This window comes from Talpa occidentalis, unplaced genomic scaffold, assembly GCF_014898055.3.
Source record: "Talpa occidentalis isolate TD23 unplaced genomic scaffold, MPIMG_talOcc4v2.1 talOcc4.10, whole genome shotgun sequence".
NCBI lineage: Eukaryota > Metazoa > Chordata > Mammalia > Eulipotyphla > Talpidae > Talpa > Talpa occidentalis.
This window is the reverse complement of record NW_023600993.1, coordinates 79808030-79824752: the sequence shown is the minus strand read 5'-3', so window position 1 is coordinate 79824752 and position 16723 is coordinate 79808030. Positions and strand designations below refer to the sequence as shown.

General features: G+C 35.7%; 1 protein-coding gene across 9 annotated transcripts in view; it reads left to right on the top strand.

The window, feature by feature from the left end:
- Positions 1 to 16485, top strand: part of PLCB1 (phospholipase C beta 1) — a 642089-nt gene extending 625604 nt beyond the window's left edge. For 6 of the 9 annotated variants that reach the window (XM_054696426.1, XM_054696440.1, XM_054696418.1 and 3 more), the window contains one exon: positions 13196 to 16479. In XM_054696426.1, the coding sequence (XP_054552401.1) occupies positions 13196 to 13420 (225 nt within the window). In that variant the 3' untranslated portion in view covers positions 13421 to 16479. Of the gene's footprint in view, positions 1 to 13195 lie in introns of all 9 variants that reach the window. The other 3 variants (XM_054696430.1, XM_037494832.2, XM_054696419.1) reach the window with 2 other exon arrangements.
- The last annotated feature ends 238 nt before the right edge of the window (positions 16486 to 16723 follow it).

The window sequence follows — 16723 nt, the reverse complement described above, 5'->3', positions numbered from 1 at the left end:
AATACTCAATCAATATTCACAATGGTAGTCACTGTTATTTGATAGCTACTACTGAATAGTTACTAAGGGCCTAGTGAAAGGAAATCTTCGTTCTTAAGAGCCTGGCAATTAGTTCATTTTCATGTGTGGTAACAGGAGACTGTAGTTTTGTGAATTAACTCAAAAAACCAGTCTTTCCACAGTAATTTACGGTTCCTGAATCAAGAATACTTACAGATTTGGGAAATCATCTTGTTATGATTAGTTCACTTTGTTATATAACTTTGTTTTGGCTCACTAATTATATTTTAAGTTTTTAACCCTATATACTATTCAGGAGTCCCCAATCAACTAACAGAGAGTCAATTACTTATTCTAGTAGTTGCTAAATACATATTTAGCAATAATAGTTATTTCAATGATTAATTGAAATAATTCATACACCTCTACAGAAACTTAAGCCAAGCAAATTAGGAGGAGCATCCTAAGGAGTACTCTTGTCAAGAAATTGGAATATTGGGCCTCCCCTGGTGGCACAGCGGTTGAGCGCTGGGTTGCGAGGCTGCCCGCAGCCTCCGCAGCGCCAGTTCGATCCCTGGCCACCGGCAAGGGTCTCACAAAAAAAAAAAAAAAGAGGAAAGAAATTGGAATATCATGAGTGCATTCCTATTTGTTTTTTTAACATGATTTTCCTGATGTCTTAACAGAACTCACAGGAAGAATTCATATACCAATTGTATAAACATTGCTTAGTTTTCAGTTTCAACTAGGAACTAAATAATTTCAACTAGAAACTAAAATAATTTCAGCCATTTGCTTGACTTTCAGCTCCTAATTTTGACCTCATGCTAAATACAACTTTCTTGGAGGAAAGTATATCATCATGCTGTCCATATTTGAACTGACAAATATTGCAATGTTATCTCATGTATTTTCCAAAGAAGTTAATTGCTGATTTACTAAGTAAATGTTAGACATAAAAATAAAGATTTTAGTGGCATAGAATAAGGTAATTAGAAATTTATGGATGAGTAAACAGAAAGGTAAACCAAAATACTAATTTTTGGGATTATATTTTAATCCAAAGATTATATTTTATCAGATTTAACGTCTTGATTAATAACATTTCTATATAACAAATGTTAATTTGCATTTAGCTCTCAAGTGTGAAATGCAGGCATACTTGTATAAAGCAATCTTTTGTGTATTTGTATTCATGACATGTGACCAAAGTATAGGAACTGTTAGCTAAGAATCATGTGTTTACTATGTTTGCTTACAACATAAATGAAGAATAATTCGTTAGTTGGTGAGTTGGGTGGTTTTCTTTGAGACAAAGCATTTGGTTAGAAAACAGACTAAAGAAGAACATGTCAGTTAACTTCTGATTTATTGGAAAAACAGTGAAAGTACACATTTTTACAGTTTGGTATTAGGTGTTTATTTTAATGCAGAAGACTGTTCCTTAGAGTATGCATCATATCTCTGTTATTATTTGATTGTTATTTTGATGCATAAAAGTCATTTTCTTAAAGCTATGATTATGTTTCTGCTGCTAAATCCAGTGAAATGGTGTATTTCCTCTTGTGAAATGCATTTGGTCTTCTTTTGATGGGATAAACTCCTTTTGGATGTGCTCACCATGTCATACATTATTTACTCATCTCAATGTTCACAGTAATTTTTCTTGACATCTTTTCTTTCATTTGAAATGTTATGTAACGGGAATACCAGAACCAATTGACATTTGAATTTATCCTTCTATTCCATATGCTGCTGGATAAAAAGAGGGGAAAAATGTGCATCACTATGGTGGGCATATTTCAGCCACAGCTATCTTTTCTCCTATGCACCAATTTCTCTTCTTCATGGAAATAATTTCACAGCAGTTTATACTCCTGTTACATTATAGATGACCACTGAGTTTAATTCTACACAGTATGATATTTGGAAAATATCCAAATTCAAATTTACTTGGATTTCTGCTTGAATTTAATCTCCTTCAAGGCCCATTAGATCTATGTAAATTCAGAAAGGAATGGATATTTTTGATATAAATATAAATATTGAATAATTTATGATATAGCCTCAGGTCTAATAGTTTATATGCAAGTCGAATAATGTCAATGTGCATTAGGCATTAGGCACATCAATCCAAAAACTATAAGAAAACACCTGTAATTTTTACACATATTATTTGTCAACTAAAAACTCAAACTAAGTTAATGCCTTAATTTGGGTTCCTCAAACTGAGTACAAGTATGTTTCTTGTACTCCTAGGAAACCAGTTAGGGAGTGGGGAAGGGAAACAGAAAAGGGAAGTAAATAATAAAAAAGAATTATGTTTGTTATTAAGTGAGTTACAGCCATGGGCAACTGGTGCTCAATCTTACTAGGGAACTCTGGAGACTATGAAACTATGCACCTTAGATTTATCCATCAAAGGATCATTAACTGGGGGATGTGTATGGCAACTACTGGGCAGAACTTCAAGCCAGCTACACACTGTGTGAGAGAACAGGCAGTTGGAAATAGGACAGCATCCATTGTAGCAGTTAGTCTAAAGGATAATAGGCTGGGCATTGACAATCATTGCTATAGTCAGTTTTAGAATTGAGTGAGAAACCCCCAAAACTATAATGCTCTCACCTCAATAATTGATGTTTTGATGGCATTGAGCCCAGTACCTACTGCCTGATATGCAAACCTTGACCTGAGGCAAGAGTGCTTAGGTTTAGAAAATATTTCCCAAATCAAAGATTGCCAAGATTTCTTGGCAGAATTTAGTTCTTGAATATATTAATGATTCTTAGCAATCCATTCATTTAAGAATGGCCTGCAAAGTTTAAGTTCTAAATCAGTGGTGAGAGAGAGAGAGAGAGAGAGAGAGAGAGAAACCTAGAAATCTGACTGCAGAACTGAGACTGCCAGAGGGCGAAATTTGGATTTGGGGAGCATAAGGGGGGATGGGGACAAATGGACTATGATGGAGAATTATGGGTGCCTTCATGGTGGGCATGGTGTGCTAAAATACATAATATGTGTGAGCTTATACCCATAAAACATATACAGTGTTGTTAATCAGCATTACTGCAAAAAATAATTTAATAAAGTAGCTCTATCGGTGATAAATGATTGATAGATAAGTAAGTTTAGTGTGGGTCTGAGAACTTGCATTTCTAATAAGATTCCAGGTGATTTTATGTTTTATATAACCTCACACACGTTGCTGGCTCCTGCCCTAATCATCTCTGTGTTTTACCATCATTGCCAAAAACAGATGATATTTTTGTCATCTTACTAGGTTTAACTAGTCATTCTCTGCAATGTAGATCAAGATAACAGGATTCAAATCAGTTGCTACATGTAGAATTACTCTAAATTGACTGTCACTCATACAAAAACCCCAAAGATAAAGTAGTAGAATAGCCACTTTCTGTACAAAATCACCTCTGCAGATCTCTTTTTAAAAAAAAAAAATCCATCAGCAGAAGTATCTAGACTAGAAGACATAAAAAAGCATATTTAGGGCTTCTCTGGTGGTGCAAGGGGTTAAGCACTGCACTATGAAGATATCCACAGTCTCTGCAGCATGAGTTCGATCGCTGGGTGGCCAGGGAGGAACCCACATGGCGCAGCAGACCTCTCCTGTCTCACCCGCTGCTCCCCTCAGCAGTGTACTTTGGTCAGTCTGCCTGTTCTGTTCCCCACTCTCTCTCTGGTAAATCCTCTCACCCCCTGCATGTCTGGCCTGTACCCCAGCTCTTGTATGCATAAATAAAGAAATCTTTTTTTAAAAAAAAAAAAAGCATTTCTATAAAAACTCCTTACAATTAAGTTTATAAGATTTTCCATTCCACACCCTCTGGGTTCAGCATCGTTACATCACCACACCTTGAGAAATGGGGAAATGAGAAGATATCTTGAATTCTTCATCAGTTTCTTTCCAGAGGAGCTACCTAGAATAAGATCAAAAGTTTATCCCAGCTCTAAGTAAAGTAGCTTTTTCCCCAGTGACAAGTGCCTTGTCAGAGATTCAAGCACCAGAAATGTGATTATGCCTTCACTCAAGCAACAGAGGATAGAGGCCAATCCCCTAGTGAAGAGACCCCAGCAGACATTTGGGTGGTTATTTATCAATTCTAAAAACAAACATATGGAATACATCACCCAGATTGTTGCAGATTGACCTGCATAGTGTTTTTTAAAATGTGTAATTTAGATGCCAACATTGACAAACCATAAGATTTAACATGAAATCGAGATTGCTAGCTTCTGTTGAAAGTCAGATGTGGCAACCTTGGGCATGAATTTCCATGTGGCAGCGATCTAGTTGGCAAGGTTGAACAGCTGCTTTTTGTAACCAAGGAACTCCCTCTGCAATCACCACAGTCCTCCTGGCCCCAGTCACTTTTACTAGTATACCTGGCCCTGCTTCAGTTTGCTCTCCCTGATTAATTCCAGCATAGTTTCCAGCTTTACTTTGAGTAAAGATTTCATGCATGACAATCAGACTTTTCATAACCCCAGTGGGGTCAAGAGAAAAAAATGCCTGGTTTTCTTTCAGATCGAGTTGTAAATGGCCAACCTAAAACCACAGCAATTTAAGCAGGGATAAGCATCATGTTTAGAAGAAGTGACTATATAATTAGGACATCTTGGCTCCCTAAGCATCAAAATCAATTATCCTGATAAAACCCTAGTAGAACTAACCGCTCTTGAAATATACGTTTATAAAAGGAAAAAGAAAAACCCAAAGTAATTTTAGGTGATCAGGAAAAGGGATTCTCCTGGGACACCGCTGAGTTCATTCTAGGTCATTTGACACAGCCTGTCTCTTATTTTTTTAATGTGATGCACGGGCTTTAAATCAAGAGAAAGTTGTTCCCTTTAGGACTTCACGTTGGGTAATCACTACTGCCTGGTAAGTCTTAAAAAAATTAGGACAAAGGCGAGTGCAGATGAGGAGACTGATCTGAAGGGAGGAACACACAAGGGAGAGACCTCCCTAAGAATAAGTCTTCTGAGACCGTACTTAACCATCTTAAAGGATCCCTGCCTAAGATCTCCCAGGGATGAACTTTTACTGGAACTTTCCCTTATCTGAGATGGTCATATGCACCATCTGCCCTACTGACATTGTATAGGACTTGAGTTCATAATGTATATTCAATTCTTCTCTGGTGGTGGCAATCTACTTGATGGAAAAGAAATGTACATTTCATCTAAAAATAATTAGCCTTTAATAGCCTTTTATTTCAATCGACTTGAGGCTTTTTATTGATCCTTTCAGGGTTTATGTGGTGGAGAGAATAGGATTCTTCTGGTATTGTTTTGCTTAGCCTCTCTCTAGTGGACATAAATCACCCTTTGCTGTCAACCTTTGCTTCTTATAATGCAGTTAAATCAGGAGCCTCAAACTGGTGACTGGCCAACTAAATTAAGCCTTTATCTGACTCTTGGTATGAGTTAGCATTTTCCAATTTGAGTATTTTAACAGGAAATACAATTCCAGTTAGCCACAGGTCATATACTTCTCTATTGGCATATACTAAACCTGATTTACAGATTTATGTTGTTTTCTCGGCCCCATAACTATTTGAATCTGGAGATTCTAATTAATATACATGTATTAAATTGGATGTGAAAGTTCCTAAGAACAATAAGTATTCAGTAAATTGTAATTATTAGTACCACTTTATTACCAACATTATTTTTATGGTTTTATATTTCCCTGCAATTTACTAGCAATATTTACAAGTATGGGCCTAACCCAAGAAATTTTTCTTTTTTAAGTTAGGATGTTTTTCCCTTATTCCAATTTTCCATTTGCTTATCCTTCCTTATAGTATCTGCTTCTTCAGAAATAATCTGATTAAGTTAGACTGCACTTAATGGCAAACAGGAAAACAGCCAGCTGACCAAATAAACACATTCTAACATATATTCTGGTTGACAGTCCTGATTGTTTTCCATTAAAAGAGCAGCCTGTCCTTCAGACTTATGCCATGAAACGCTTCTCCAAGCCTTTTTACTTTTAGTAAAAGACGATGCTCACTTTTTTTCTTTTTTTGTGAAAACAACTTTGAAATCCTAAATATAAAGGTAAATTCATTGAAATTATTTGTTATTCTTCTCTTAAAATATAATACCAGTTTTCTGAAATTATCACAATTTCTATTTTTACAGAGTTAAGGGTTGTCTTAGAATGGTAGGGATGGAGACTTGGATTAGGAGGCAAGAGTTTGGTGTTCAGATATTGTTTCTGCACTGAACTGCTTGAGTTGTGGGCTTCAGCTTCTTTAAGAATTATGGTTTATAATATGCTGGATTTTTATTCACATATGGCTATAAAATAAGTCTCTTAAGTTTCCTTATCCCAGAACACAAATCTTAAAAGACTTAGATCATCTTTTTGTTTTTTGTTTTTTTAAGTATAATGGAAACTTTCTGTTTGACAACATGTATCTCTGGACGATAATCATTTTGGTAAAATCATATTGCTCTCCTCATTAAATCATTTTTATTCCCAGCTATGATAGACCACAGCTGAATATTTCTACAGAAAACACCTAATTGAAAATAGAAAACTCCTCAGCCTTAATGACAGCACCTACAAAGGAAAAGCACTTCAGTGCTGACATAATTAGTTGGGATGAAGTGCTTTGCCAAGTAGCATAATTATTGCCTTATGTTATGGTATAAGTTGCTTTTAAATATTGAACAGCTGTGGTATATATATAAGGCAACTGGAGCCTGGCTTCTGGGACATGGCAAACATTCATTGTATAGACTAAGCCATGGAAATTTATGTACCCTTTTCAAAGAAATTATGGGAGTCATGGTGAAAATGTTATAGTAACATGGGATAATAGAACACAACTTCATTGGCATATATAATAAATGTTTATTTAGTTCATAAGTTTGCAGAGTTCAGCTGAACTGGGCTGAGAGGTGACTCTACTGATCTTAGCTGGGCTTGCTTACCTTTATGGCTACAACCAGCTAACTGTTGGTTCATTTTGGATGATTGGGGTAACTCAGCTCTGTTGCTTCTGTCTCTCCTCTATATAGATTCAGTATCATATCTACTTAACATTTAGTACTTGGATATACCTTTCCTTTCTGCAGACTTAGCAACCGTCATTTTGCCTTCACCAGAAGGCTTCCAACAAACTTTTTGAATCCAAACCTGAGCATTTGCCAACTGCAGAGGTTTGAAATGAGATTTTTAAAGATAATTCTTTCATATAAATCTGTTCTATGAAATAATGTTGAGGAGGGAACAGGATACACAAAGAAGCACATTTTTAGGAGCCCTAAAGTGATGCTATCCAAAAAATGGCCCTTAATGCAGCAGTGTAAGCATTGCCTGGGAGCCTGGTAGAAATGCAGAATCTCAGGCTGTTCACCCCAGGTTTACTCAATCTGTATCTACATTTTAATAAAATGGCCAGGTGCTCTGGGTATACATTAACTTCTAAGGAGCATTGATCTAAGGTTTGCCCATTTTGTTACTTATGACATGCTGGCATTTTATGAAAAATTGTTCTCAAGCACAGAATATGAGATCCTTTGTTTGTAATATGTGCAGCAGATACAAAGCTAGGTAGACAGAAGAAACATAAGTAGTTAAAAACTAACATTTCAGCTGCTGGTAGATACTTGCACTATGTACCTTTAGTTGGAGCAAGGAGGAGGGAATTTACAATTAGAGAACTCTGTCTCCTCAGTAAAATTCATATATTATATGTCCCATGGAAAAGCTGTTGGATGCTTCTGCCCCAGAATAAAGATAATAGTAAAGATATGTATGCATCCTTCAAGACTCAACCTCTTGAGTCCCACCTCCTCCACAAAGTATTTCTCATTCCACTCCAAGGCTGCAGTCCACTTTTCATTCTCAACATTCACAGCACATCTCGTCTGTGGCTCCCATTCAGTCCAATATATTATTTTCCCCATACGTGATGCTTGTTACCTGGAAGAATTCTGAATTTTTCATTCTTCACAGCACCAAATATAGGTTCTCATATGACTCAGGGTGTTCAAAATATTATGTATTGATAAATGCTTCAAAATGAACCACAACCCAAAATGTATCTCAGAGAGAGATTTAAAAGTACCTTGTTTGTGTTGCATTGACCAATAATGACTTAGAAAGTGGTGTTATTCAAAAAATGCAACTGTAAGGAATTAAGGCCATTAGTAGACAGCATTCCAGATATTTTCAGGTGAAAGTTCTTTTTTCTCTCTCTTTAGAAATGAAGTTATTAACAATTAATTAATAAGCAAGCACAATATTCTAATTGCTTAAAATGCTTGATCTTACTTAAACCTTTAAGCAGCAATCTATGGAAATTGGCATCATTATCCTCATTTTATATATGAGATGACTTAAATTCCAAAATATTAAATAAATTGTCCAAGGTCATACTTGGTAAAATGCAAGCTCCCTATTAAGAGAATCTGATCTATCCCTCAAGGAATTATCCACTTTAATAGATCTGTAGCAACATTTTAAATTGTGGTTGCCTTCTTAACCTTTGCAAAAGTCTTTATTGGCAGTTGGTATTTGTTCACCAGATGAAAATATATTTGAATATCATTTCCAAGCAAATAAAATTATTTAGAAAAACCTGCCAAAAATATAGGCAGGGCTAGATTAAAAGTACTTAGTTAAAAGCATCAGGAAATTATACAAATTGTGAACTGACCATATAGATTCTTTAATATTGATTTAAGCAATCTAATTTATTTCTGTTTAGGTTTGAATTATTTTCCATTTCAACCTAGAAATAAGCTGATCACCATTTTACTCATTTTCTTTAGATTTCAGTTGCCAATAGCAACCTTGAAATACAAGGTTAAACAAATGCTCAATTTAACTTTAGTGGCTTTTTGAACCTTGAGTTCACATTCATTGGTAATGGTAGAGTTGTGAAGAATCCCTGGGCTGTGAAGAATCCAAATAGCTGAATTTACTGCTGGGACTCCATTAGTTTATCCATTTCTGAACAGCTTTTGCTTTGATTTATTAGCACTGGGTATCAGTTCACAGAGGTAATATGAATTTAAAAACTATTATTCAAGATATTAGTTTGGGTTTCTGATTCCTTATTGATGTTTTTCCTTCAGTGGGTCCATGAATGACTAGCTTTCTCCCTTCATCCCCGAGCATTATGGATGGAGTTTTCCTAGTCCTCCTTTCAAGCATTCCAACAACCAAAACTTGCAGACTTTCTCTACCATCTTCTCGGAGCATTAGAACTCCTTTATTTCTGTGACTTTTTGTTTTCTAGTTTTAAAACTCAGCTCTAAATTTCAATAAATATATATGTTCTATTTTATTCAGCATGTCCCAGTACTTCAAGTAGAAGAAAGAATTTCCCACTCAGTCAGCCATTTTGTCTCAAAGTCCCATTGCAATTTATTCTAAGGAAGTTTAGAGGAAAACAAATAAATACAAACTAGAATGGTTAGGAGACATAAATGTAGTCCCATTTTCCCACACCCCTTTTTCCATCAATCCTCTGGTAACTTAACTGACCTCTTTCTGTATTTTTTATATGATCCTGTTATTTCTATTCTTGGTAGAAGTGAAAAATTCATGAGATTATTCTAAAAATAAGATGAGTCTTTGCAAGGTTGCTCAGGCTGATTTTGAAGCTGCACAATCAATGTATGTACTTTTTAATGCTTTTCCCGTTGTTTTCATTGTAATTCTTCAAATTTTCTTAGTCATTTTATCTAGTTAGAGCTCTACTTTTTGTATTTTCAAAAAATATTTGATTTTGTTTTTATTTTAGAATGCTATTTTTATGCTAAATTCAAATATGAATCACATTACCATAAAAATGAGAAATGGAAAAAATAAAAATGTTCATATTCCCAACACAGTTTATATTTTAGTTTACTTTCCCTTCAAAGTAGATCTGTATCTTAGAAAATATACTCATATACTTATCTTCACAGCACATATGTAACTATATGTAGACTTTCTGAATTTTACACAGTAAGGTAATTGTTTTCCCCTGTTTTTATAGTTATTTATTCATTTACTTTTATTGGCCATATGACATTATTTAGGTAGTAACACCTTAAGTTTTAGTGATTTTTTTTTGTTGTTTCTTTGCTTGTTTGCTGGTTAGTATGATTATCTTCCCTAGTTTTGAGCAGTAAATTTCAAAATATTTTAAGCAAAATAATTACACTACCCTGTTACCTTACCTGTTTCCCAAAGGCTGGAGTTATATTTTAAAGGGTTAAAAAGACAGTGAGAAATAAAATTTTAAATATAAAAAGCACATGCTCCCAGAGAAGAAAAAAAAGGTGAAATAATCTAAAGTGTCTAAGGAAAAAACAAAACAAATGACTCTACAGGGACAATGGGTCATCCTTACAATTGAACAAATTAATATGTCTGCAGGACTGTGCATGGATATTCACACGAAGTGTGATAAATATAAATTATATAAATAGCCTGATATCAGTTCATGTCAATGAGTTTGCCACAAATTTACAAAATACTTATGATGTCAGATCGTGAGGAATTTTACAATTACAGATAAGGGATTATGGAACCTATATTAAATAACTAAGTCTCAGCAAAACTTCTCTGGCATAGAAACAAAAGCAAAAAAGAGTTCAACTAAAGAATATGTTGGCACTGCCCAGAATGTGGGTAAAGAAAGCGGGCAAGACACCAAAATGCAGATGCCCTAAAGTTTGGCTACAACCCAGCTGGATCAGAGTTAGGTGAGCCGCAGAGACTGCACTGAGCACTATAGGTGAGGTCATTCCACCAGGATTGAGAAATAAATAGATTAAGGAGCTTAGAGACAGGAAGATAATCAGGGTTTCCAAAGTGGACCAGCCCATGACTGGGTCCATGAGTGACTGAGAAAAGCAGGATTCTTGAGCTACACCCAGATCTCCTGAGTTGGAATCAAAGTCAAGATCCTAGATGATTTTGTGTGTACCATAAAGTTTGTGGAGAACCAAAAGAAATTCCCTAAAGTTTTAAGGGCACATCTTGGAAAAGCTGCCTAAAGGTTATAAGAGGAGAAAAAACCTTTGGTCTTACATACCATTTCTATTATTACATTACCATTGAATAAGCAAAGAAAGTTTTATTTAAAATTCTGGATTTTCCCAGTCAAGAAATGGGCAGAAGAACTTAAAAGACATTTCTCCAAAGAGGAAATGCAAATGGCCAACAGGCATATGAAAAACTGTTCAACATCCCTTATAATCAGGGAAATGCAAATCAAAACTACATTGAGCTACTACCTTACACCAGTAAGAATGGAACATATAAAAAAATTTAGCAACAACAAATATTAGCGAGGATGTGGTGAAAAAGGAACTCTCCTACATTGCTGGTGGGAGTGCAAACTGGTCCAACCACTATGGAAAGCTGTCTGGAGGTTCCTCAGTCTACTAAAATTGGAGCTACTATATGACCCAGCAATTCCACTACTAGGGACCTACCCAAAGGACACAAAAACATTGATTCAAAAGAACACCTGTGCCCCTATGTTTAGTGCAGCACTATTTACAATAGGCTAAACCTGGAAACAACCCAAATGCCCCAAAATAGATGACTGGATCAAGAAGATGTGGTATATATACACAATGGAATATTATTCAGCAATCAAAAAAATAAACTCATGCCATTCGCAGCAATGTGGATGGAGCTAGAAGGAATTATGCTCAGTGAAACAAGCCAGAAGGAAAAGAAAAATATCATATGGTTTCACTTATAACAGGAATATAGGGGACCAAATAAGACATCAGTGTAAAAAAATAATAATAACAGTACAAAACACAACAAAGCAAAAACAAGAAATTATAAATCAGAGACATCCTGCAGGGGGGAGGAGGGAGAGGGATTAGAGGGAGGGAGGGAGGAGCACAGGGGACCGAGGTGATGGTGCACGGGTGCTTTGGTAAAGGAAATTCTATGGGGACTACACCTGAGGGGGTGGGGGAAAACAAATATTGTTTAAAAATGAACAATGATGTAAAACATTTTTTTAAATTTTTAAAAATTTATAATAAAAAAAATTCTGGATTTTCATTGGGCTCAACAAAGCAGAGCTTCCCAACAGACAGAACCTCTACCCCTTACTCTACTTTTGAGGGAGACATCATAGTTCTTAATTGTTTGATGACTAGGGCCTCCACATAAGTCTGCACTTGAGGAAAGAATTCTGTGACCTTTCGATGTCTGAAAATTCCCCGCAGCATTAAATAGATACATTAAAAGACAATTTAAGGGCCTCCCCGGTGGCGCAGTGGTTGAGCTCTGGGTTGCGAAGCTGCCTGCAGCCTCTGCAGCGCCTGTTCGATCCCCGGCTGCTCCCTGGCCACGGAGGAGGGTCCCACATGGCCGCAGACCTCTCCTGCCGCCCGCTGCTCCCCTCAGCAGTGTACTTCGGTCCCTTCTGCCTGCTCTGCTCCCCGCTCTGGCTCTGGTGAATTCTCTTACCCTCCCGCGCTTCTGACTGTACCCAGTGCTTGTATAAATAAATAAATAAATCTTTTTAAAAAATAAAATTAAATTAAATATAAAATTAAAGACAATTTAAAAGGTAGCACAAACAGGTTACAAGGCAAATAAAAATTGGAATGAGAAAAGGAATTAAAGTGATTTTAAAAGAGTCAAAATAGAAATTAAAATTGGTTAGATGAGCTTGCTTGGCATGTAAAAATGCATTAAACAACTCTTTAAAAGCACTCAACGGTGGCTTCTCAACCCCTGAGAACCTCCTTCTAGCTCCTCTTTCTATGCTGGTTAACTTCTTCATTCTTTCCAGCCCCATTCATGGCTGCTGTTGGCTTCCCAACTACCAGAAGCTTCTAATCTTTATATTTAAGAACTTCAGATCATTGCAAATTCTTTCTGTAAACTTTTTCAAAAGACTCACCTGTGTGCCTACTGCACATCCATGTGCTTACATATATTTGCTTATATTCTTGGAGGTCTTTAGCCTTATTATGCAACACATAACCTGAACTTGACTTTCAGCTATGGACAAATGACATACTTATTTGTAAACTGCCTTGTAGCTTTTCTATAGGTAACCAGTGGGTGATATCTAAATTAACTTCCTTCTCCCCAGTCTTTGCATATCTCTTTCAAAGACTTACCACTATAAAGCTGCACAACCTAAATGACCTAAAATTCTTCTCCTCTTTTGATGTCTCCCAGCTGCAGACAGAGTTGGAGCAAGAGTATCAAGACAAGTTCAAAAGGCTGCCCCTGGAGATTTTGGAGTTTGTGCAAGAAGCCATGAAAGGGAAGATCAGTGAAGACAGCAACCACAGTTCTGCCCCTTCCTCCCTGGCCCCAGACCCTGGGAAACTGAATCACAAACCCCCGAGTGAGGAGCTAGAAGGAGACAACCCAGGAAAAGAGTTTGATACTCCTCTGTGATGATTCCAGCCAGGCCTTCAGGACCTGCGTGGCGACTCTAGCTCCATTGGGCTCTCTTACTACAAAGATCACCACCCAGGAGCATCTTCCTGAGAGGCATCCCTTAACCTATAATCTATAACAAAGGGAAAATTCCAGAAGGATCCATGCAGAGGTCCCCATGCCCAGGCTCCAGGTGTTATGTGGAAACTGCTGCAGGTCTACTAGTAGAGAATGCATGTTCGTGGAATTTTTATTTTCTTTCCAGTGTAAATTCAAAGCTGGAAACTTCCAGTCTCCATGGAACATTTAATGAAGGACAATGTCTTTTTTGAAGAAGATCAAGCTCATGTTTGTATCTGAAGCTCTAGTGTAAAGTATTTCAGTGTAATAGAAATAGATTGAGAATTGCATAGCACTATTTAACACCATTGAACAAACAACTTTGAGCATTTTTTTCCTTAACTGCCCCTCAACTAACATATCTTCATACTAACATGTATATTAAATTGTTTCATCCTTTGCTTTGCAAGCACTGGTGGCTTGCAGTTTGCTAATTTATTTATCATAGAGGCATCAGTGTATTTGTTGCTGACATAGTTTTATTAGATATCATAGTGATTCAAATAAGCTGCTTTTATTTTTTGAAAAAAAAAAAATAACTTGATTGTATTCTTGCCCAGTGAAGCTACCCCAAGACTTGGCAATATATTGGCTTGTACATTTTGGCTGCATGAGCGAGTTGGCCACACGCTTTCAGGCAGTGTACTGAGTTGACTATTTCCACTCAAAGTCTGGGTATCCGTTGGTTTTTGGTGTGAAATGATTTCAATAGCTGCAAAGAGTCAGTTTGCATAAATACAGTTGAGCTGATGTAGGTAAATAGAGATTAAATCAGTATGAAATAGGTTCCAATGGTTACTTTGCTGACATTTTTTATGGTTCATTTATTTTTACTATAAAGAATGAATATTTAGCTAAAGAATATACAGACCCACGTATAAATGATATATATTATTTCCATGTATATATGTACACACTTGACCATGTAAGTGCACACACATATGCACACATACGCATATACATTCATATGAGTGTCGATGTGTGTTTCCTAATTGGCAGTGACACAGATCTCCCCCACAAGACTTAAAGCCAAATTTGGTCATAAATGGACAGAGATGATAACAGTAGTTAAATAAGAAGATTACATGGGTATTACAGTATATTGAAATAGTAAAAAACAAATGATGGAGCTGTTGATGCAAATTGAGGTAGATTTAGAAATTAGAATATGAATTTCATACATATTTTGCTGAATCAAAAACTGGATTTTAAGCATAGTCTTTTAATCTTCATTTAATGGTGAAAATAGACAAAATGGTGTAGGACAGCAATATGGAAATATATTAGTATCTTCCATGATTTTTTGTTATTTTAGCAAAAAACATTTCATTATATATTAACTATGTACATTTAATTCACTAATTGTGTCTTTCTGTTAAATTCCTGTTAAATTACATAAGAGAAACAGATTGTATTATGGTATAGCTGATCAAAATTATTATTGAAAGGTCTTAAATAAGAGAGAATAATTATATAGAAGAAATATAATATAGAGAGTAACACAAAGACCATTGAGGTTAAAGCCCTGAAGCAAGATGCTCACAGCTTTATTTTACTTCAAAATAAACAGTTTTATTTTACTTTAAAATAAACCTGTCTGATTATAGCTTTGAAAAACATTTTAAAACACAAAAGCTATTTGTGTCCTGAAAATTGTATTTGAAGAATTTAATATTTTTATGGGAATTATTTTATTTAACTTTAAGCAATAACTAGAGATTGCAATTAAGTTTTCATCAAAATGAAGGTTTAGTTCGAACATTAGGAGTGTTTGATTAAAAAAACACATCTAGTGAGACACAAGGGGGAAAATTTGTCCCCTTTGGAGTTGATTATATTTTAATCTGAATGATTTGGGGTGTTAATTAGACACTTAATAAAACTTAACTTCACTGAGAGAGAAATCTTTTATAAATCATTCTACTTTTGCACTTTGAATGAAAAGCATTGATACAAGGAAGCAGAAATGGTCAAAATAGAATGCTGCATTTTTATAAACAAAATTACAGACTGTCTAAAGTTGCAGAAGAACGAAAGAATAAATAGCATTCATAACCAAACACAATGGTGATTATTACAGAACATTGTACACATTTTAGTGCAGAAATAGGCTAAGGTTGAGTAACCTTGACTTACACAAAACTTTTAGTAGTTGGATTTCATGATCTTAGTGATTAGTCATTTTGCAATACGTTTGTATTTGGCCATTTACTGTAACCACATTTTTATATCTGTACAATGACACTTTTTGCAGTTGTGGGGTAGTGTGTAACACTGTCCATCTTGCATCATTGAACTACTACAGTGATATAGCATTTACTAATATTAATATTACTTGAAATAGACTAAGATAAAGAAAAAGGGTCTATATGATGTGCAGTTTTTGTGCCTTTATGTATTTGCCTTGTTCTTTGTTGAATGCGTGAAATTCTGTACTGTGGTTTTCCTATAATAGAGAGTAGAGCTGTGTACTAAATTAGACTGTATCCTTCTGAAACCTTTACACTACTGAGAATAGCGTGGTTTTGGCCATGTAAACCAATTTTCCAAGTTCTGATGACATGCCATGTGTTCTGGGTTTTTAAATTTTCATTTTAACATTTCAGTATTGCCATACATTAAGTAATACTCCTGTAATAGATAAGCAGTCATTCCAAAAGAAAGGACCATTGCTTGCAGTACTTTGAATTTAATGTCGCTCTTGTGCACTGTATAAATATTGTTTGTGATGGATTGGACCTTGTGATTTTTGTCTTTTCAGAAAATGAATAAAGATAGGGCAAAGAATAGGAGGCTCTTAAAATGTACATATTTTGGTTCTCCTATCCCAGATTATTTAAAATGCATAATTCACATTTTTGTAATAATTCTATGCAATTTTGTGGCATGATGTTTCCTCCACTTGTAATTTTATGTGCTTTCACCACAAATCCAAAGGAAACAATAAAAATTTCTTAACACAATCAAGCTGTTATTTCTTGGTTTCAAAGCCAGCCTTCTTTTGATGAGGAGGATGGCGGGAGTGGGCATAATGCCAGTCTCTAGGGATGCAATCCCCCCCACCCTACCCCACCGACAGAGAACAGCTGTTCCTGGACAGAAAATCGGGATGCTGAGATGCTGAGATGCTGGTGCAAGAGGAGACAGTTGTTATTACCCTGTCATTCCATCCCCTCCATCCAGGAGTTGTTACCCTTGGCC